Source organism: Crassostrea angulata, chromosome 10 (assembly GCF_025612915.1).
Source record: "Crassostrea angulata isolate pt1a10 chromosome 10, ASM2561291v2, whole genome shotgun sequence".
NCBI lineage: Eukaryota > Metazoa > Mollusca > Bivalvia > Ostreida > Ostreidae > Magallana > Magallana angulata.
This window is the reverse complement of record NC_069120.1, coordinates 33,613,256-33,637,569: the sequence shown is the minus strand read 5'-3', so window position 1 is coordinate 33,637,569 and position 24,314 is coordinate 33,613,256. Positions and strand designations below refer to the sequence as shown.

Sequence of the window (24,314 nt, the reverse complement as noted above, 5' to 3'; positions counted from 1 at the left end):
AATATTTCTCAGCTTTTGTATTTTCTTGATAATGGACCATGGTAACTTTTGTAATGTAAAAGCATCCAAATTTTGTAACAAGCTGGTCTTAAGGAAACCTCTTTTATCAGAATTCCTATCCTTCAATGGTTTGATATTTGTTTACAATATTTGCTCAGAAGAATATCGGTGTAACATTGGGCCTTAAATTTAAAATGCATTTTTTCTTGTCAGAAAAGCTTGATCCAGTCAAAGTGATAATTGTTGCATGCAAATATGTTTAAATGGACATTACAATATGTTTATGAATGAATTTTAGATCATTTTTATTCAGGCATTGATGATAAGTTTTAGTTATTCTATAGAATATATTTGACCAAAATAAGCAAACCACAAACATGTATGTACATACACAATACCATATTGTTAGTGTACTTTGTTCCTGTGTTTGGGTCTGGTACCTGGGGGGGTCTACTTCCATAAGGAAGCTGATACACAAAGTTCTGTCAATGAAAATGAACTTTTATATCGTGTTATTGTGTAAGAAAAACTGTACTGTTAACTGACCTAATTAATTCCAGTCGGAAATAATGAAAAAATCAAAGCCAAAACCAGGAAAAAAACCCATAATTTTATGTATATATTCATGTATTGTGTTTTGTCAATATGTGAATATTTTGACCCAGTCGTGGTAATGAAGTGTTGGGATGAGAGATCTCTAAGAAGTTTCTGGTGTTATAACCTAAAACTGAAAATTGATTTTTAGGAGAGATAGCTTTATCACCCCTTATTTCTTCCAAATCACTGAACCAACCCCCCCCCCCTTCCCCCACTTTCATCCTCTCTCATTCTCTTTAATAGTCTCCCTCTCCATTTCCTCAATCCTCCTGGCCCTGCCATCACCAACTTTCCTCAAGTCAATACTCAGCCTCAAATCTTAAGCGTTTGACCACAAATTTATGTACTTTTCTTTAAAGGATTTGATTTGAGGAACGAGTTGAGGGGTTTGAAAATTTTGGTGACGGTGGAGCCTGACCTCTTTTCAGTTTTCTTACCCCCTCTGTAAAGCCCTACTTCTCTTTATCACCCTCTTTCATTTCCCAACACCCTCTCTCTTCCTCTTCTTCTTTTTCTGACCTTAAGCTCTCTCTCTCTCTCTCTCATGAGTGAGAACTGTTAATTTAGCAATCACTCCATTACATGAATAAAAATGAAGAAATTATTTAAAAGAATTAACAAACTGATAATTGGTTAAAAAAAAACCAGTGACTGAATCAAATTCATTCATACTTGAGGCATGTTCCGAGAATGTGTAGAAATCCATCTAGATGTTTGTGTTTGGTAGCTAGTATAGTCAATTTTTTGTACCAAGAACCACATTGTAAAATGTCATCAAGTATGGCCATTAAAAAAAGGAACTGGCCCATCGGTTGTCTCCCCTTATGTAGGTCAAGTGTAGCAGGATGCGTGGGGTCAAATAGCAGGAACTGATACGTGATACTCTCTAGGTATTCCACATGCCGAATTTCAGGTAGTGCGACGTAAATTGAAAGTTTGTATCAGATGTCAAGGCACACTTGCCTAACAGAACACTTCTATGAAGTTGATCTTCAAATAATACGGAGATATTTGATATGTTTACATTGTGGATGAAACAGTCAAGTTTTTTTTGTGGAACCATATCATTTAACATCTAGTCTACAGCATGATCTACAACATATTATTTACCCCTCTAAAATGCTAACCTTGAACAGAAATTTTAAGACAGGTTCAAAGTCCAAAATATTTTTCAAGACAACAGATTTCAAAAAACAATGTAATGTACAGGGTACTTGTTTAAAAAGAGATTAACTAAGTATTCATTAACTGCAAAATAAATCTGTTTATTTGTATTCATTTGAAATATTATGTATCTTGCTTTTGCTTGAATAATTGGTCAATATGTATTTATTTGGGATGTTCAAAAGTTTGCATGTTAGAGTTTAATTCACACACCAATCAGCATTAGTTTTGCAAGCCTTAAAAAATTTTATGAGCAAAAAAAGAAGGTTCCTTGAAATAGTATGTGTGTTTGTGTGTGTGCATGTAGATATACATGTATGTATACACCGGAAATATGTGGATAATCAGTTATTTATAAATGACTATTATACAGACAAACCTCTGCCCCCCAAGTCTGGCAGCTGTGTCACGTATAACTGGGAGCGGATTGAATGTTACTGGGACCTGTCTGTGGAGTACAGGCAGCTTCACGGGATCACCGACACGTCTGTGGATTACAGTCTGTAAGTACCGTACTATAATCATACCAAAGTACTTAAATGTACCTGTTTCTGTGGATTACAGTCAGTAAGTACTATAATCATACCAAAGTACTTAAATGTACCTGTTTCTGTGGAGTACAGTCAGTAAGTACTATAATCATACCAAAGTACTTAAATGTACCTACATGTTTCTGTGGATTACAGTCAGTAAGTACTATAATCATACCAAAGTACTTAAAGGTACCTGTTTCTGTGGAGTACAGTCAGTAAGTACTATAATCATACCAAAGTACTTAGATGTACCTGTTTCTGTGGATAAGTCAGTAAGTACTATAATCATACCAAAGTACTTAGATGTACCTGTTTCTGTGGAGTACTATAATCATATCAGTGTAAAGTACTTAAATGTACCTGTTTCTGTGGATTACAGTCAGTTAGAACTGTGCCAAACAGCCTCCATTAGCTGCTGAAGTATCATGTTGTATCATAAATTATTATACTTTCATGTTAAATACTAAAAATGTAATTGGTTTAGAGGCAGTTGAAAATCCGTTCTATTACCCTCAGTGTTAGCAACACACTTGGCAACGGGTAACACAACAAATTGTTACATGCGCATAAACTAAGTGCGTATGATTTGCCATAAAATTCACGTCATTCATATATAAAAGAAGTTAAGTTTTCTTTAAAATTAAGACATTCAGTATGATAAAATAAATAGTGTCTGTTTAGGAGGATAAGAGATAAAATTGACATCCCTCGAAAACCATGCATTGTCAACCGACGCTTCGCATCGGTTGACAATAGTTTTCTCAGGGTGTCATTCTCAACTCTTACCCTCATAAACAGGCACTATTTATAAACTATCATATTATCCATATTTCACTGCAAAATCATTCATCCTGATTAGAGTATCATAAATTATTTCCTGTCATCATGTCACTGAAATTGAATACTTCCTGATAGTCATTTATATCAACATGTTGTGTCTCTGAGAAATTTTTTTCTTAAAATATTAAATCTAAAGTATCAAATAAAACCAAACTTCTTTCAAGATTCAGAATTTCTACTACACCATTATCGTTATATATCAAAGTAACAAGAAGGTGCTACAAACATGATATTGATGCAGGGATTGATTTTATATTTTACTGATTTTTTGATAGAAATGATAAATTCCCAAAATATGATAAGATTTTCTTTGATGTTCAAAACTGCAACTGTAATGTTACATATAGATCAAAACATATTTGTATTGTAAATCAAAACATATTTGTATTGTAAATCAAAACAAATTTGTATTGTTTTAGAATCTTGCAAAATTCCCCATCTGTGAAATTGGTGGTTTTTTTCCAGCAAATCCCCTTAATCATATGGAATTTGATTGTTTACCAAAATAAACCATAGTTTGTCAATTTGCATTACTCCTTCAAACATTTCATATCAAGCAAGTCTACGGAAAGAGTTGTTAATAAGGGCGGGTTCCAACAAAACAAGTAATCGCACTGTAATATACCAAGTATCGAGTAGCAATCTGAAAGCGGTTCAGCAGGTGATACCGTTCATCAGGTACTGCCGTTCTCTCCTCCATTGCTGTGGAGTACTTGTATTGTGTCAAGGCCAGATATCTGACTGTGTTATTACCTGATGTCTGCCTCTACTCTGTCCCAAGCTGTTTGAGAAATTTTGTTGCACTCTTGTTTCGAGTTCTTGCAGTGAAGGAATCAAGATCTGGTACGAATTACCAGATTCTCTAGAACAAATTTTTGAAACAAAGTGACTCAGTCTCCAGCTTAAATGATTCTTACAGCTTTAATTCATATTATGCATGCATTATTGCTCTTTCGTTTTTTTTGTAGTACGACTGAGAAATGGACCAGTTGTCCATCTTTGAAAGTGTCCGGCAGAAATCTGACCTGCATCATACAGGAGGGTAAAAACGATGTGTTATTCATGGGCCAATACTATTTCCACCTGGTTGTGAACAACACCAAGACTCTAGACTCGGTGTCCAGCGAAAAAAAGATCATGTCTACAGATATTGGTAATTGTTTTCATACAGTCAAGAATCCAGATAGGAATGTCATTGATTAATGTTTTGAATGAAAACTTGGTAGTACATGCATGTATGTAGTTACTCAGTACACAATTAATTAGTAAAGACTAAAGAACACCTTAATTAAACATATATTTTGCATGGTTTTTTGTGCAGCCCTTTACATTGTGTGTATGAATATGTTTGTTTGTCTGACTGTCCATGTCGGTGAATTGGAGATCATATGATTTTTGTTTCAGTGAAACCAGCTAAGGTGTATTCAGTTTCCGCCATGGCCAATAAAACATCCATTCATTTAAAATGGAGTGTAGAAAAGATCAATTGGCCTCAGTTGTTTAGGATTCGCTATACTGTTACCCCTGTCCGAGACCAAAACCCTGACTGGCAGGTAACAAAAACTGATTGTCAACTGCAGCATTCTCCATGTTTCAAACATTAAGCATTTTTTATCTATTTTCACCAAATATGTTTCCTAAATGTTAACCATGAATCAGATAATCTTATTAACTATACATTTATCTTGAGGCTCTACATGTATGTATTTTGAATTATTCACAGAATAATAAAATACCTTGTAAAATATTTTAGGGGCTATATTATGGGCCCAAAGAATATTATATTTATCTAGTACATGTATGTCTATAGGATTTAAAGTCTCAAGTTGGTGTATGTTTGCATTTTCTGATTCCTTATGCAGAGAACTTTAACCTTCACCAAGTAGAAACAGATGTATTTATACTCATTGGTGTGCAATAAACTGAATGTATAATTTTGTCATGCAATAGATAGTGTCACTATTAGAACAGCAATCTAATCTATGTACATTTTTTTAATATGGATATCAAAAAAGTTCAATGTCTACATCTAGAAATTGATTTTTGTACACACACCACTCTGATGTTTATTTTTGTTTGAGAATTTTTAGTCAACACACTTCGCAATCAGTTCTTAATTAAGATTTCTAAAAAGTAAAAATGCTGAAACAAGAATGCTAAAATGCTTCCCTTTTTAGCTCACCTGAGCCAAAGGCTCAAGTGAGCTTTTCTGACCACAATTTGTCCGTTGTCTGTCGTTGTCGGCGTTGTCGTTGTCGTTGTTAACTTTTCACATTTTCATCTTCTTCTCAAGAACCACAGGGCAGATTTCAACCAAATTTGGCACAAAGCCCCAATAGGTGAAGAGGATTCAAGTTTGTTCAAATGAAGGGCCACGCCCTCTTTAAAGGGGAGATAATTGAGAATTATTGAAAATTTGTTGGTATTTTTCAAAAATCTTCTTCTCAAAAACTATTAGGCCTGAAAAGCTTAAACTTGTGTAGAGGCATCCTCAGGTAGTGTAGATTCAAGTTTGTTCATATCATGGTCCCCTGGGGTAGAAAGGGGCCACAAGAGGGGGATTAAGTTTTACAAAGGAATATATAGAGAAAAACTTTAAAAATCTTCTTCTCAAAAACTTTCAGGCCAGAAAAGCTCAAATTAAAATGGAAGCATCCTCAGGTAGTGTAGATTCAAGTTTGTTCAAATCATGGTCCCCGGGGGTAGGGTGGGGCCACAATTGGGGGATCAAGTTCTACATAGGAATATATAGAGAAAATCTTTAAAAATCTTTTTCTCAAAAACTTTTAGGCCAGAAAAGCTCAAATTGAAATGGAAGCATCCTCGGGTAGTGTAGATTTAATTTTGTTCAAATCATGGATCCTCTGGGTAGGGTGGGCCACAATAGGGGGATCAAGTTTTTACATAGGAATATATAGAGAAAATCTTTAAAAATCTTCTTCTCAAAAACTATTAGGCCAGGAAAGCCCAAATTAAAATAGAAGCATCCTCAGGTAGTGTAGATTCAAGTATGTTCAAATCATGGTCTCTGGGGGTAGGGAGGGGCTACAATGGGGGATACATTTTTATATATATAGAAACTATTAGGCCAGGAAAGCACAAATTTGAATGGAAGCACCCCCAGATCGTATAGATTCAAGTTTGTTTAAATAATAGTCATGGGGTAGGGTGAGGCCACAATGGGGGATGAATTTTTACATAGGAATATATAGAAAAAATCTTTAAAAATCTTCTTTTTAAAGACTATTTGGCCAGGAAAACATAAACTTGTGTAGAGGCATCCTTGGGATGTGTAAATTCAAGTTTGCAAAATCACAGTCCCTGGTGGTAGGGCGGGGCCGTGATGGTGGTTTGAATTTTTACATAGGAATATATAGAGAAATTCTTTAAAAATATTCTGGGAAAGTTTTCGGTCCTAAACTCAGTACTTAGTGTGAAAGCACAGGTTATGCAGATTTAAGTTTGTTCCCTAGAGGAAAGTGGGGCCACGAAATGGGGGAGGGGGGGATATATAGGAATAGAGAAAAATCTTCTTACAGGTACGACAACAAAAGGGGCTTGGTGTTTACCAAAAAAAAGAGGTGGATAAAAATTGGCAGATTTTCAATCTTTTTTTAGCAAGATATACTGTACTTAGTTGTCAAAATATTTTGATACCGTAATGCTAATTTGATCAGAACTAAGGCAATTATTGCTCAGGTGAGCGATGTGGCCCCTGGGCCTCTTGTTTTAAATTGTAGTCTAATTTAGTAAATTAGACTACAAGTGAAAATTAATTTTCATTGAAATATTATTTAAATTTACAGCAGAAATTCATCTCGTTCAATGAATATTTAAATGTTCATTGACATCCCTAGAATATACTCAATTACAAATATACATGTCATGAAATTGTTATAAAAACCATTTATTTTGACTAGCACTTAAAACTCTTCAATATATGATATACTGTATGCATGGTTATTCTCACCCTGTGTAATTTTCACCCTTTTTCATTTGCAAATGGTTTCCCCCTGTCCTGAATTCGCCCAGACAAAGTTGCGAAAAAAGAAAGATAGCTTAAGACATAGGAATTCGCCCAGTCTCAAATTCGCCTGCTGTCAATGAGGGGGGAAAGGGGCAAAATTAAAACGGGGGCGAATATTTCCCTGTATACAGTACATGTATTAGTAAACAGTCTTTGATTTCAGGAGGTAAATACTACAGAAACCCAAGTAGTGTTGCAAGATCTGAAGCCATTTACGGAGTACACCATCTGGATAGCTGCCATCCCATTGGTCAGAAACCAGTCCAAAGGCTTCTGGTCCGATATCAGATCAATCGTGAACAAAACAAAGCAAGATGGTGGGTAATGGGAGTCTGTGATTACAATTACTGTTAATGTTTTATTAAGCCAAATGTATTCTAATATGGATTTTTAGCAGAAATCAGTTTCTGCTAAGTCAAGTACATTTTTAAATGTTTTGTTCAAACATATACGATTAGAACATATGGTGTTGCATTATATTAAACCAAAATCACAATTCTCTGCAAACTTGTCAAAAAATTATTTCCACCAAATATTAATCTTGCTAAATAAAGGATATTTACCAAAAAAGTATTTTTTTTTTTTTTACGTGTGACTGTTCTTTTAAAACAAGCTTACATTTTACATTGAAATTTTATCTTCAAAATATGCTTAGAATAAAAAGTGATGGTTAAAAATTATATTCATGCATGCATATAATGGCCAACTAATGCATTGTATCAATAAACTTTATTTGTACCGACCTGGTTTTTCAGTCCCCAGTGATGTACCAAAACTGGACCCTGGATTCTATGCCTGTGTTGACACTAACTGTACAGCAGTAAGGATCTTTTGGAAGGTAATAATTTTCAATCAGTTTAAAATTACTGGTAGATGACTTTCCATTCCATTCCATTCCAATTAGATCAGGAGTAGCTTTGACAAATTAAAGAGATATATAGATTGATATAGAGCTGATGCATTAATTTTGGATAACGAGTTAATTAGGTTAAATATTTGGTAATAATGTAAAAAATGCCTATTCCATAAAGTGCCGCGTAGCAATACATAGCATGTGCTACATTAAAAAAAATAGTGGTTTTAAAATGTTGTTTTAAAGTGTACAAATTGGAAATAATACGAATATAAGTAATACGGAATCATTCTTTGAATATTATGAGGTAATCATTTCGGTCGGAGCTTGGTAAAATCTATCTTAAACCCCTTTGGGCTTTATTGGATTTGACCACGCCCCAACAGAAATTATCACCTCATAATACTCAAAGAATGATTCCTTATTTATTAATTAAATATTCAACAGAATTAGCACATTGCATAGATATCCCACTAAACAGTTATGAAAAAAGTGTTCAAATCCAAGATATTCAATTTAAGCAGTTGTAAGATGAAATGCATTTATTTTCAAATATTTTCTCTAATATAATTTACTCTTTTGTACACTTTCTTGCAGAAAATCAGCGATGACTCAAAGAATGGCATAATTACAAAATACAGGATAATCTCAAAGTTTAACAAGACACAGACCCCACCCCAGTTCATAGAAAATCCCTCTGCCACCAGTCACCTGGTTCCAGTGAACAACAAGTACAGTACCAAGATACTGCTGAATGTGGCCACAGAGGTGGGCTTCTCCACCAAGAGCGATTCCTCCCTCATAGTCCCCCCTCTTGGTCAGGGTAAGTTAGAGTAGCAACCGACGGTCCTTTAGAAATATTGAAGATTTTACTGTGTAACGCTATGGAAGCATACACACTTTCTTCAACTATTATATATAATTGTGTATTTTTTAGTTTTAAATGTGATTGTACAATATAGTAAATGCATTAGTATCAAACTCTTATTACCAGTAAGTATGGTATTATGAATAATACCTTAGTAGTGAAGACAATTACATCAAATGCATGATTAATTACCGAAGAACAAAAAAGATAAACCCATGGCTCAAATTGTGTTACATTACTATGTGTGTGTGTTTGGGGTGAGGAAGAGGGACGTGAAAATGAAACCTGAGGGAAAAAAATTCAATTTTGTGAAATGAATTTCAGTTTTATGCCTTAATTGTGCTGTGTAATATGATAATGTTACTCGTGGCTCCTAGTTCACAGCTTATTATGATAATTATAATGAAAAAAATAAAATCAAAAAGAATTGAAATAATTATTGTAAATCTTGTATACCAGCCACTTGACTGTTTTCTTTTCTTCAGGTCCCCCATTCCCAGAGAACATCATTGTCGAGGCTCAGCAGGCTAAATTTATCAATATATTGTGGACATCACCAAGCATTCACAGTGGTACCAAGACCTACTTCATTACCAATTATTCAGTTGTATGGTGTATTGGAGATCAGACTGGTTGTAAGGTAAGGACAGTTTTTTTTTTAAAACAAAGTCAAAGGATTAAGAAATTATTTGTCCATTATTACCCTTTTTTTGGCCGCTCTCAGTAGCTCAATGGAAGGCAGCTAGTATGATTCAAAATGGAGACATATAACACCAGATCCAAAGTCTGCTATTTTTTTTTAATTTGCTGCATTTTCCGTTAGAGTTTTATTTATAGAATGGCATTTTTCAAATGTTAATGAAAATTTCCTTGTCAAAAGATTAGATTACTGGTATACAATGTCACAAAGTTACCCTGCCCTATGACACATTGATCCTGTACTGTAATCAGGTCATGTTTTGAGGTCATCAGAAATGGGGTTTTTTAAGTAGAAACTTTTTTTTTTAATCATTGATGAATTTGTTTGCTAGACTTTTAATATCCTTGTTTGAATTGATATTGTGGGATTACGTATACTGTGGTTTCATTAATATTCAAGGGCATCAATTTTCGTGGATAAAGTGAAAATCACAATTTCAAGGATACGTAAATCCGTGGCCAATGACCCTATCAATACAAAATGTCAATAAAAATTGCACTTCAATGAACATTTAATTTCGTGGATCAAATAAAACAACGAAATCCACGAAAATTGGTATTCGACGAATATTGATGAAACCACAGTAGGTCAGTTTCATAATAAAATTATATTTCCTATGTATCTTTGAAAGTATTTTTGAAAATCACCACCACCCCACCCCAAGATTTTAATTGTTAAGATCAATCCATGCAGCAGATTTGAATGTGTCTATACATATCTTGTTAATCATTTTACTGCATACCTTTAGATTGTATATTTTCTGATGTGTGCAAAAAAAAAGGCAATTTTACATCACTTTCCTGACCTGATAGTTCCTCAGTACTGTAGTACATGTATATGAGACATACATGTATATTATTCACTTTTCATCATTTCAGGGAGAAATAGATTCAGAGATTGTCCGGGCTGAAAAAGGGAAAGAACATTACTGGACAAATTTGACCCTCTCCGATTCCTTTGAAATGTTTGCCTTTGGGATTTCTGTGGATGCTTATATGAAAAAAAATGGTCGCTTTATCAGCAGTGGCATTAGATGGAACCAGTGTGCTTATGCTGCCGATGCTGGTAAGACTCTTCACTTAATTATAGGCCATGTAGACCCCTTATTTCACTCCTTAAAAATATTGTTTTGTAGTATGGTTCATACATGTACTAGATTTGAGATCTGAGCAGTAGAGAAGCGTTTTGTGTTGTGTACCAGTATGATATATCACCAGAATGAAATAAACATATTTCACAATTGCACATATTTAATACACATTTATTTCAATTTCATTAGTTGAACCGCTTTAGAATTGATATAACATTGCTTATTATATGCAAAAAATTTTTTTTTAAAGAAACGATCCATATTTATTTGTTGATAATGGTGACCACTGTAACAGAAAAACAAAAATATTCAAAATATCGATGCATGTGTGCATCACTTCTGAAACAACATATTTTTATATGAAAACACAGCTGTTCATGTGTATATGTTAATTTTATATGATCCTAGTTTGGTATAACAAAAAATCTAAAATAGATATTTTAAAATAGAATTAAATCAATCTCCGTGCCATATTAAGCGCATAAGGCCGGTGCTTAATCTGGTTTCCGTGGTGCTAAGCGGATGAGAGTCATTGCAGACTCCCACTGAATTGGACACCAGTCCATCGCAGATTAACTCCCAGCATAAGCTATATTTATAACTGTTTAAAGTATGTATATTTTCTAAAAATATTTTTGATTATCATGATAATAGTCAAGGCAAGACTTGACAATTGAAAATGCACCTACCAATATACAGCCCTATAATTATCATTATTGCTTGTGACATTTGCCATTTGATGATCGTATCTCCAATTTTGCGTACACTAGCTGATGCTTATCTATTGTCCAAACATTGTAAATTTATAAAAAGCAGCTGTGTAATTCAGTTATCAACTCACTTTTATTACAATATTGATTAGAAAAGACTTTTCAAAGCTCTAGCTATCATTAAGGAAAAACTGCATTTAGATATAATCTTTTTCCAAATATTGTTGTCCTTTGTTTCTATTTTTTAAACATTTGGGGAGGGGGGGGGGTTACAAGTATAAAATATATCATCTTCCCTCCCCCTTCCCAGCCTGCCCCATACTAATTCTCCTTCCATTATCTTGTTCATCAATTGTCAAATTACAAACTGTTCAATATCCTAAATACTCTTTAATTTACTATGCTGCATTATACTCAGGTGACTGTTAAGGCCCATAAGCCTCCTGTTTTCACCTGGATGGGGGCAATTTGGTTTCAACATGTATTTACCCTTAAATTGCTGAATATTTGGCCTACCAGTATATTGTGTACTTTCCTGACAAAATATTCCTATATTTTACCTTGCAGTACCTGATGAGCCAGTGAACATCAACCCTGTCATTGAAGATCCAGGGGTCAGCAATAACTCAATGCTATTCACCTGGACCCACTACACCTGTCAGAAACATGGCGTCGGTCCCGTCCTCAACTTCACAGTGGAAGTGTGCACTGTAGATAATGAAACCAAAAATTGCCAAGGTAGGAATATGTTAATGGGTTCTTAGTTGGAACATCCTAAGAAATTGGTAGGAAGGGGTTGAATAGAAATGGGGTAAAGGTGGCTTATGATTGAACAGTAGATATGGTTTTATGGAATAAAATTTTGCAATTTCTCATATAATCAAAGTACTGATAGTACTGTTAGACGGTGGCGCCGTTTGAAAGTGGCATATTACATGTATGATATTTAGTATAATTATTGTTGTCGAAAATCCAAAGGCAGTATCCCATACATGTACTAATACTTAACGATTACTCGCACAACTGGTCGTGAGTTTCCTACATGGATAATTCTGTGGAAATTGTAGTTGTGATCACAATCCACACTTTACAAATGTTGTCTCTCTTTATCGTCATCTTTTGGGGAAAACCCATAGATTTATCACAGTAGCCTTTGTAGTATAGAAGTTTGTATCTTTATGTTTGTATATGTATCAGTTGACATTAAAACTCCGTTTTAGGTAATACATGTACTACATGATTCTATTTTGATTGCCCCAGAATGACTCATTAAATATGTGGGTTGCCACCACATATTGAATGAATAATTAAAATCAAATCCAAAGCGATTTCATCACAGTACGCCCAAATATTTGATTGTATAAAGAAGGTTTTTTTTCCCCTTTTGACATTTGGGTTGACCCCGTAAAGGGGAACAACTTTTGAAAAGTGTGGATTGGATATAATAAATGGATAAAATACTTATCAGGTTTTTACTGATTATTTGGTAGACATGTAGTATGTTTATTGTCCCTCTCGACAGCATTTTCCGTCAATTTCTTCACGGGGAAAAAGTTGCAGTCTTGTGAACCATCAACTTGCTTTTGTCTTCATAGTCAGTTAATACATTTAGGTGTAAAAAAAAACAGAATAGTTTACAAGAACCTGTTTGATAAAACTGGTATTGCTTGTCATCATGAAACAGAAGAGTCAATCAATATTTTATCTTCGACTTTAGTGGATCCATTTGCTCACAGCGAAAGCGAATAAAAATTTAAAAAAAAAATATCATACAATAGACAGTCGCGGCAGTTTAATTAATCATTAATTGTATTTAGCTATAGATTCATTCAAACCATTTGAATGGATTTGGGAAAGTCACATGTATATTTTATCGCTTCTCATTTGTTCACAGCGAAAGTGAATAAAAATTTGAAAAAAAAAATCATACAATAGACAGTCGCGGCAGTTTCATTAATCATTAATTGTATTTAGCTATAGATTCATTCAAATCATTTGAATGGATTTGGGAAAGTCACATGTATATTTTATCGCTTCTCAGTACACTTTAACACGCATAATTTACTTGCTACATTAAACTCTTCTAGTAAACTTACAACAAATATTGATTAATTATTCAAAATTAGTTTTCAAAAAAACCAAACAAACAAAATCCAAGTTAAACGCATGTTTTTCTGACCGTACAGCTGTGTATATAAATATCATTTTATTCTTTGCATGTACTATATACACTATATCTAGGGTTCGCAAATCCCAGCAATATTTCCGGAAAGCTATAGTTCTGTAGCTCAGCAGAAAACAACAGTCATCTATGAAGCACATTTTTTGCCTTCATGTTTCATTATTTATCGCAAATATAGCATGGATGTATACGCTATGGCTGATGTAGCATTTCGTTGAGTGGTGACACTTTCTAACCGTTGTGTATTTCGATTGCGAGTCGCAACAAACTGGCGCATTTATATATCAGGCCTACCTATTTTGGAAACAAATGTCGAGGAAAGCTCATAATAGAGTTGTACTCGCGAGATAAAAATTATTTGAGAACAAAAGGGGCGATATTTACTTACATGTGTAATAATGTTATCTGTTAGTGAAAAAATCCCCCCAAAACCAAAGAAAAGGTTCTCTAATAGCAGAGACGTCGACGGGCGCATATGGATTAAAGTCACAGAATGAGATTGTACTTCGCTCATCAAATTGCGTTATTCAGTTCATTGCGAAAAAATTCGTCAGAAACTGGTTAGTGAACAAAACTATTATCTCTTACATTACTGTTCACAATGTACAATAAATGTATATGGAATATTGCATGAGTTGAACCGATTGTTTTTTCTCACAAAAACAGCTAGCGTTTGCTGTAAATTATTTAGAGATACACGAGCTGACACGCCGTGAAATCCATAAGACGGTTTACAGCATATGTCTTCAATCCCTTATTTGCTTACAAAAAATCTGAACTGAAAATCTTTGAAACATCGTAAAATGTGGTTTGTTTATATATGTAAAATTGTAAAATGGCGACTCGATTCGCACGTGAATTTTACAATCCGAGGTCGATCGATTAGCGTGTTTGAGAAAAAGTCAGTAGCAAGTAAAGCGTCAAATTCAGTAGTAAATATTGTCTGATGAATATTGAGGTTCCTGTAATAAAATTGATGTTCCTACAGACTGAGTGGGTTACAAAATAAGGATCATGTAAATCACAGGTCAGTCCAAAATTAAACACATTTGTATCGTAAATTTCAAGTTTTTTGTATGTTTGAAAACACATGCACACTTGTAGAAGAAAGTGTGCCATTGATCGGTTGAAGTTCAATAAAATGTAATTTATGTAATATTTATTGTCAGTATCTGTTGTGAATTCTTTGGAATAAGCTACAACAAAATAAATATTCTGCCTCAACTAAAATTAATGCGTTGAAAAATTGCTGAAATATGAAATGGCAAACATGTTTAAAAAGTGTGTTTCTGACAATTGTTTACATCATAAAAAACAAGAAGCGATTATTGTGAAATCTCTTAGCAAATTATCGCAGTGATATACATGTAGTTTATGCAGCCCTGATACAGAGTTTAACGTCACAACTGGCAGTTGGTGCATAAATTATCGATACCGCGTAAGCAGACAGGGTAACGGCCAATTTAAAATAAAACAAAATTTCATAAATTATTTAAACATATGTACAAAATAATTAGCAGCTATAATGCTTAAAATATCTGATAAGATTAAAATTAGTTCTCATACTGAAATCGACACATAGATAAAACATTGTCTGTAACAGAGTTATCGTTCCTTATCCGCTAGGGTCCCTGTGAGAAATACTCTTCCGGTCAGGACGGTAGCAATAGACCGTGGCTATTTATAGCCACTGTCTAAAAAAGACTTTTATTGGGAAGTACTGGTATTTTTGCAGTTGTGAAGAAAATTACATTGACCATTTTTAGTTTGTTGTGGTAGTTCTTTTCGAACTTGTTTGCTAGCAAAGTGATGATTTTGTCTATAAGCAGAAGTTATTGAGAAATTTGCAAAAAACTTGCGAACAAAAAAAAAGTTCATGTTTATTTTATGTTTGTGGTTGTTGTTGTCATGGAAAACATACTGTAAACAAGGAAATATATGCTCCTTTTTTCACCCCATTTTGTCTTCAATGCCAGTTGGAGAATTTAAAATGGGATTAATGGTAACATGTTAGGACAAATTTACAACACAGATTATCCTGTGATAGGATGAAAATCAAAACATTATTTTACATGCCACATCTTATCTAAATTTGGTTCAAGTCTGCTACACTTTACTTTCCGTAACATTGCAGAGCCACCACGAGTCAAGGTGCTCAATGGGAGTGAGACCTCATACAGAGTCAAAAACTTGGAGAGCGGAAAGAACTACATGATCACTGTGACTGCCGGATTCAATGGAGGCAGTTCACCACCCGCCCAATACCAATTTCGATCATTTTCTAGCTTAACTATAGAGGAGGCTAATAAAGGTAAGTGTCTGTAGTACTGTTGTAGGGCTTTTTTTATAGGGTCAATGAAAGGAAAATGTTTGATGCATAGTTTATCATGGGTTGTGATGTCCAAATAATACCGAAGCATTTGAGGGATAAAATTCACAAAAAAATTACAAAAATTCTTACAATATTCTATTCTTTATTTCAATTATTTATTAGATTTTTTTTTTATTAGGTCAGCATTTTTTTAAACTGGAGAAATTATACAACTGATTATTTGATTTAAAAAAAAAAAACTATATACATTTCAACATTTACTTTAAAAGAAGAAATTAGAAGTGGAATTATATTTCTATATTTTTGGGTATGTTTGATTAAAAATTCCAGGTAGTAATCTTTATTTTCACTTTCAACAAATATTGTGACACTTTAGACAATTGCTTTTCAACATGGCAACATTCTTTGCATGTCATACATGTGGTACATAGCAAAGACTGGTATTATCCTCACGCAGCATTATAAAGATTCCAGACTTGATGCTCTGTATATATATATTATTCAAGGTTCCTGTTTGGGGGAATTGTGGGTATAAATGTGAAACTAATCACTGTCTGCTTTTGGATAAATGCTAGCTTTGCTATCTGCTACAATGATTTTGCTTGCAGGTACTGAGGGGGGTGTTCCCTTGGGCGTCATTATTGGGACTCTGGTGGCAGTGTTCGCAGTGGCAGGGTTTATTTTTATTGCTTGGAGAATCAGGTAGGTTCGAGTATACCCATATCATCACACCTGTAATCTTATATTGTGCTTCAAATTTTATGTTAAAGGGAAGCCTTCGTCTTCTTTTTTTTTTTTATTAATGTTTATATTATGATAATTAAAATATGTTTTGTCAGAAACTGTTGCCATGCTGAACAAAGATATTCTAATGAATATAAGATTAATGTTTGTGACACATGGCATATAAAATAAAGGCCTATATGATTAAATGACACTGTTTAAGCGGTTTGCCCTTTTACAACATCTATGCACAGCTACAGTATATAATATTGCACCCTTGTACATTGTATGGCTGATGACGGAACATGTATTGTTCTGAACAAGCTTTTGTTGTTTGCTTCTCTGGTTTTTCACATATTTTTGTGTTTATATGAGATAACTGCTTTCAGAGACAGCTAAAATAAGACTCGGTTCCAAATTTGAGGAGGAAATAAGTTTCACCATCCAGTACATTTCTATAAAACTCTTTCTGAGCAGTGTCCCTATGTATTGCATGGAAACTTTAGGTCATAGGGCGCATGTGGAAGTTTTTGGTTGGGTTTGCAGGCTAGCTGGCATGCATGAAGCATTTATTGAAGATTTAGTCCACCCAGTTCTTTGCGATCCAGAGGTGACTTTTATCAAAGAGGAAAAACAATTCTTTTGACATATCTATCCTGTGTGTATTTCAGTGGAGCAGTTGACTTGATCAAATATACTAAAGCAGCAGAGGCACATGGTTCCCTTGTAAGTTAATTCCCACCCAATCAGGTATTTTGGCATGCCAATAGGAAGAGCTATAGTCCTGTTTGATCCAGTTTGTGTTTTTGTCTGTCTGTTCAGGTCTCTGTACTTAGTATAGTGTCTTTGTTATAATTGCATCTGGTTGTGGGTTTGCACTCCTCATTCGTAGGTCTAAAATCTTGAGTTTTAATTAATGAATGCATACAACCAAGAGTTTTAGTACTAACCTGTGATCTTCTCATGTCTTCCACTAATGAAAATGTCCTGAAATTTCTTGGAACCAACAGAAATGGTGTATGGTCAATATTTAGCAGATGCAGTTCTACATCCTTTGATGAATGTGTTAAAATATAATTTGAAAAACATCTACTGGTAGAAACCAGTAGAAGTAGCATCAGGACCTTTACTAACATCTTTCAGGGAAACGGTTCTGTCATATCATTGTTTTCTAATATTGCACAGTAATATGGTGAAAACTGAAAACTTATAACAGGTACTGTAGCCATGTATATGTTTCTCCATGTGAGGGATGGAAGTTTGTTGTAGAGGACGGAAGGAAAGTATAGATATATGCTTCCAACTGTGTTTATATACCAGTACATGAATGTGTTGATGCTGCTGCATGATCAGAAATTTGCATATGTATATAGCTTGTTGGGAGTTGAAATTTGGTCGAATCAAATGTCCAGGTATATTCATTACTATTGCCACATGTGAATGATAAGATTTGGGAGAGGTGATCAAAGATCTCATTAATTCATGCAAGAAGACGAGTCTAAAGAAATTTTATGATTTTGGTGAAAGAATTTGGCTCATTTAGGTTGCTCAGGACTCTGAATAGTTTTGAGCTGTAGAATAGGCCTAAAGTATTCATCTTAGACAACAGTCCCTCCTCCATTAGAACATCAAACGATGATGATTTGTCAACAAAGTCCCACAACTCTTACAGTGCCAAGCACAAATAAAAAGAAACAAATAACTTTTGTAAATCTGAAAAAAATATTTCATAGCTTTTTTATAATACATTATATTCCTTATTTGAAATTTGAATTTCATATCAATAAAAATCTTTTTTTTAGATATATGATAAAATAAACAGCACCACACTGTTGTATTGATTTTGTTCCTGGTATTGGATGGTATCGTCCCATGACAGTACTGCTCCAACTGATACCAGGGCCGAGATCAAAACAACAGTGGGATATTATATATTCAAATACACATGCAGTATTTTTATGATCAGATATTCTGTTAGATGAAATTAATGAATTTTAATGCTAATTTTGTAGGCGCTGTTTAAGAACACCTGAAATGGAAATAGAACTGCCAACTGTAAGTCATGTTTTTCATAAAATTAACTAAATTAGTGACAAACTCTTTTTTCTAACCATGTAGCATATAAGTGAATATATTATCAGATTACTGACATTTAAGTTATTGGTAATATGTTGCGCAGGGAATTTTTTTTTATCAAATTGTTAAAAAATTATTTAAAATCTTTATTCTAGGAAAATGTACTTTCCACATCTTCGACACTGATTTAAACTTCTTGTGCCTTTCTAAACAGCAAATACCTCACAATGGTGTAAAAACTTGCCTAATGATCATTTATATAACCGTTTTGTAGGTAAAATCTGGAGAAAAATCCATTTCCAACCACACTGAAAATGTGCCTTTACTGTCGTCTGGGAACGATACCCCCTCAAAAGTACAAAACGGGGGCGTGAAATCTGTCAACATGCTGGAAAACCCTTACTACCTGTCCAGCCAAGACTACTCTGGTCATGAACGCAATAAAAGTCTGAATTACACCGAGTATTCCTACATCACCAGTGACTCGGGGGTGCATACAGAAACTGCCAATTTTAATAATTCCCATGCTGCCCCCAGTAGTGCACCAAATGGTTCAGCAGTTGGTGCAGAGGGAATGTCAGGTGATGACACTCCTTATCCGCAGTCCGAACATGCTACATCTACCAATTTGACGTCTGCCTCTATTACTTCTGCAGATTTGGACTCCTATTCCAAAGCGGCTGAACCCCAGAGCGATCATTCTGCCGCCACTTTGTCTTGTGAAAATATCTCTGCTTATGTGAGTGCCTCGCCTGGCTCGCATAACAATGACTCCTCTGCTCCCGCTGGAGTAAATGAATTTGGTTATTGTCCAAATGTGTAGTGCACCGGTACATTGTGGCATTATATCTGCCACTGCAGCCATGCTGGAGTGAATTGAGGCCTTGATCTGTTTTCTTCTCAGGGTTTTTTAAGTGCATTAGCAAGCATGCTTGTAGAATGATACATTGGAGGTACATTTACTGGAATTGACATGAGATAGGGTGCTTACCTTAGCTACCGGTAAACAAGTCAGATGTAGCCATCCACAGCAGAGCATGCATTGCAAGGACCGAACCAAAACCACATCTGTATAGGGTACATCTGTGTTGCCTCGTTATGAAAATAAAACCCTCTGCAATGTTGTGAGCTTGTAAGCTGCATAGAAATTGTGGGTCAGAGTGATATGCATGTTCCCAAGGTTTAAGTTCCGATACAGTATCAACAGCATCCTTTGTTCAGGAGTTAACTATCACATATCTTTTTGCATGGTTACTTATTAGCTGGTATTTGTAAAATAAAAAAAAAATAGAGCCCCAGAACTTTTGTGCTATTAAGCTATTAAAGAGCTATATGTCAGAAACCCTGAAAACTGTTGTGATGCATAAAGGTATTGATGTATTAGTCTTCATGATCAAGAACCAAAATTTTGACTGTATACCAAGTATATTTATCCGTCCAAGTGTTTCAAACAGTCATCTGATTCGAGGATAATGACCAGGGTTCTATACTTTATGAAACCTAAACAAGACACTGAGAGGAATTTTTGAACTGGTTCCAGGATTTGACAGAAGTTAAATGTAGTTAGTACATGTACTAATATCACATGGATGTACCTGGTTGTTATGAAGATGTTGACGGTCAGGGTGTTAAGATTCCTTTAAGGTGCATGCTTCAAAGCTTTTGTGCAATCATACGACACTGAAATTTGTTTTTTAGTATAGCTTAAAACTTTGATATCAATTTTTGATTACATGTACATGTATTAATATGTGTCTGATTCTTTATAAAACCATTGACATATTCTTATTAAACAAATTTTTGTTGATATGTCTATATGAAGATAGAAAAAGATGGGTTTTATTTTTTAAAGTGCCATTATAAGGTATTCCCAATATGTTCTTTCCTTACTCTTGCCAAAGAGGAAATACCAACCATTCAGTATATTTCAACAGGGAACAGACAAGTCATTAAGTCAAGTCAAGTTTGCATTGCTTAATTATAAGTATGCAATGCAATTTTTTTTACTAAATAATAAGTTGGTGCATGTTCAACACAGGTGTAATTTTTCTATCAGAAACCTACATGTACCAAAAGTGTACATTTTTTTTGTTGAAGTTACGATTCATTTGAGTTTTTTATGTAAGTTATGATACATTTGTGTATTTTCTAAGTTATAATACATTTGAGTATTTTCTATCTAAGTTATGATACATTTGAGTATTTTATATCTAAGTTATGATACATTTGAGTATTTTCTATCTAAGTTGTGACACATTTGAGTATTTTCTATCTAAGTTATGATACATTTGAGTATTTTCTATCTAAGTTGTGACACATTTGAGTATTTTCTATCTAAGTTATGATACATTTGAGTATTTTCTATCTAAGTTGTGACACATTTGAGTATTTTCTATCTAAGTTATTAATATTTGAGTATTTCTATGTTTGCTTTTATCACATTGATATCTTATTGCAATCTTTTTTTTTTCTTAGTCAAAGTGAGATTTAGATGTATTTTGCAATGGTGTTTTATTTTCATTATTGTTTTTGAAACTAAGACAAGTGCTTTTACTTTCAACTTTTAATTTTCTTTATTTAATTTTTTTGCCATTCTTGCATATATAAGGAACTTTTTTATCAAATGAAATGTACATGAATATATGTTACCAGTTACTATCAAATTTTAAATTGGACATTTATTTTATAAATACCTTGTAATTAAGATACCTTTATTTGATTGTGTAATGTAGAAAACATAAAAAGGAAACTTTTAAATCATAAACTTGTTTAATACACATGTTACAGTTCATGATCAGCTTATTAATCATGATATATACATGTATGTCAAATCGTGTAAAAACTCAGTTTACCTGGAAAAAGAATTCTAATCAATACCTAATTTAGTTTTTCGAAAAGTTAATGAAGTAAATTAAAATCTATGCATGGACACAATATATGTTATGATAATCCTACATAGATTCAGGTTTGAAATTTCTTCTTTTTGATTTTTTTTTTTTTTTTTTTGTTAACTTACTTTTCATAAGTTACAATTCATGACATATAATATATTATTATATACATGTTAAGTTGGATCAGGTTTTCTATATGACTGTCTATGTGTTCACTGTCTATACCTCTTTTAAAACCAGTACAATGTACTGTGAAAACAATTCCCCATCTAAGAAATTTTATAGCTAATACATTGTACATGTTAAAAGAGATCTAGAAATGTTTATTGTTTATACATGTATTACCATTGGTTTTGAACTAGTTAGCACATTATAGTGCTATAAAGGTTGGAGATGACAATAGCACATGATCACCAATATTGCTGGGGTTTTTTATCCTTATTTTTATATATTGATATATCTGTTTCCTGGTTGTTTGTTGATGTTTCGCTGCTGTTTTTTGGGTTTTTTTTGGAAAGATGAAGAATGTGAAGACTGAGTCCTAGAAATGTTATTGTACCATTTTTTTGCAATAAAAAGTATTCTATTTTTTAGTCAAGTTTTGTCCTTGTATACAATTGAGCTACTTCTTATAAATGCAATATGAGTATCATACCAAAATATTTTGAACCCCCACACCATTGGCTTCTATACAAAAAAAACTAAAGTCACCAAGATGATGACCATCTCAAAGGGCCCTACATTTATAAAGCAATAAAGGAGCAACATTAGGACAATTAAGGGAAGAAGATTCAAGGTTTGGAAAATGTCTATTTACTATTAGTTTACAAATGACTGGTAACTATATTGTTTGCAAATTCAAAGGGGGGGGTCAGACACCCCCCCCCCCCCCATTCTTACCTAGATCTGTGCATGTTATGCATGGTAATAATGTGATTTATCATTCTTTTTGTTCATGAAAACGACCTTAATACAGTTAAGTTTTGAAGTTTAAAAGTTTACAAATAAGTTATTGGTTATAATCACAGGCGGAGACTGGTTACGGTAATTACATGTAATAGGTTTGTTCGTGCCAAACCTAAACAGGGTTATCTTTCTTTTACGAGAAAAAGTACCAAAATTTAGCTTGTTTAGAACTCGAAACTAAATCCCTGCTTCCAACGATGTCTATTGTGGATCTTTTTAGCGTACTAAAACAGATTCTGACTGAATGGCTTTGATTTAACCTATTGAAAACTTATTCAAAAGGTAAATTAACCTATTTAATAATTCTGTCTTTTGCCTGTTTACTAATTTACAATTTTTAATTGTCAGTGAGTCCATTCATTGACAATTAAAAATTCTTAATTAGTAAAATACAATACTGCCACCATAACTATCACTGGCGTCGGAAGCAAATTGAAAGGGGGGGGGGGGGGCTAGACTAATCCTCAGAAATATTGCGAAAAAAACCTATTTCCCAAAATCATGAAAATCCTAATCCGTGGGGGGGGGGGGGGGGGGGGTATACCTATCAAAAAAACATTTTACCTACCAAAATCCCCCCCTTCCTAATCCGGGGGGGGGGGGCTAAACCCTCTATGCTGCTATGTGCTTAATGGTTAGGTCTACATTTGCAAAAGAAGTGGGGGGGGGGGGGGGGGGGGGAGTTCAGACGCCTATGACTATTGTAAATAGGCCTATTACTCCAACTTTCTCAATCTTTAAAGGTTAATTTAGGAACAACTATATTTCCGGCAATAAAAGTAGGGGGGGCCTAAACCCTCTATGCTGCTATGTGCCTAATGGTTAGGTCTACATTTGCATTTGCTAAGCCCCCCCCCCCCCCTAGCCCCCCCCCCCCCCCCCCCCCCGGTTCCGACGGCTATGACTATTGTAAAGGACGTGCATAAAAATCTGAATACACATTAACAACTTGTTAAACATTAGAATCGTTGCTTAAAACCTGTCCTATAAATAGAAAAATATAGAACCACTTCCAGACTGTTCAAGTGAAGTACCTCATTGCAGAACGATAAACTCCATGGGATAAAGAACACTTCGTAAGATTTTTTGCCAAATACCTCTACTGAAACTGTATGCAGAGACATAAATAACAGAGATTGGCAACTCCGCCATTACCGTTTTTTGTTGTTGAAAAATGGTACGGGACCAACCTTACTTTGAGAACTACATTTCCAGTTTGACACTTTCCAGGACACATTTCATTAAAACAGTATACTTTTGGTTTTAGATCATTATCTCTGTTTACTAAAAATGTAGTTCTCACGGGGAGGGGGGGGGGGGGGCGGCTGGCGTAGTATATCTATAACTTCAATTTCACTCCTAATTTCCTTCTTTTCATATCATTTTTTTACATGCTCCCAAAAAAGTGGGGGGGGGGGGGGGGGCAGCAACTTCATGATAATTCAATTTTTTATATGTAATTTTAAAAAATTAGGTGCTGCGAGAAAAAGTGTGTTGGGGGGGGGGGGGGGTAGGCTGAAACTATCAAAAGGGTAGTAAAAAGTGTGGACAATCTTCATGTTTAGACCCCTGAAATGCCATGTAGTGTATGTAAATTTGTTCTGCAATGATCGCTACCTTCATAACCCGCATGAATAAGAAAGAAAGCATTTTATTGTTTATATTTACATCATTATAAAAATTGATAAATTGGTTGTAAAAAGAAAGTAAAATTTTAAAAAATATAACGTTGTATTGCTGTTTATGTACATCATTACGTTAG

General features: G+C 34.2%; 1 protein-coding gene across 6 annotated transcripts in view; it reads left to right on the top strand.

Moving 5' to 3' along the window:
- Positions 1-19,838, top strand: part of LOC128164915 (interleukin-6 receptor subunit beta-like) — a 39,337-nt gene extending 19,499 nt beyond the window's left edge. For 4 of the 6 annotated variants that reach the window (XM_052829011.1, XM_052829012.1, XM_052829014.1 and 1 more), the window contains 13 exons: positions 2,135-2,264; positions 4,103-4,287; positions 4,539-4,687; positions 7,325-7,478; positions 7,917-7,999; positions 8,612-8,837; positions 9,368-9,522; positions 10,461-10,647; positions 11,950-12,120; positions 15,699-15,875; positions 16,505-16,598; positions 18,632-18,674; positions 18,970-19,838. In XM_052829011.1, the coding sequence (XP_052684971.1) occupies positions 2,135-2,264; positions 4,103-4,287; positions 4,539-4,687; positions 7,325-7,478; positions 7,917-7,999; positions 8,612-8,837; positions 9,368-9,522; positions 10,461-10,647; positions 11,950-12,120; positions 15,699-15,875; positions 16,505-16,598; positions 18,632-18,674; positions 18,970-19,518 (2,303 nt within the window). In that variant the 3' untranslated portion in view covers positions 19,519-19,838. Of the gene's footprint in view, positions 1-2,134; positions 2,265-4,102; positions 4,288-4,538; positions 4,688-7,324; positions 7,479-7,916; positions 8,000-8,611; positions 8,838-9,367; positions 9,523-10,460; positions 10,648-11,949; positions 12,121-15,698; positions 15,876-16,504; positions 16,599-17,290; positions 17,370-18,631; positions 18,675-18,969 lie in introns of all 6 variants that reach the window. The other 2 variants (XR_008241001.1, XM_052829015.1) reach the window with 2 other exon arrangements.
- Positions 19,839-24,314: the final 4,476 nt, after the last annotated feature.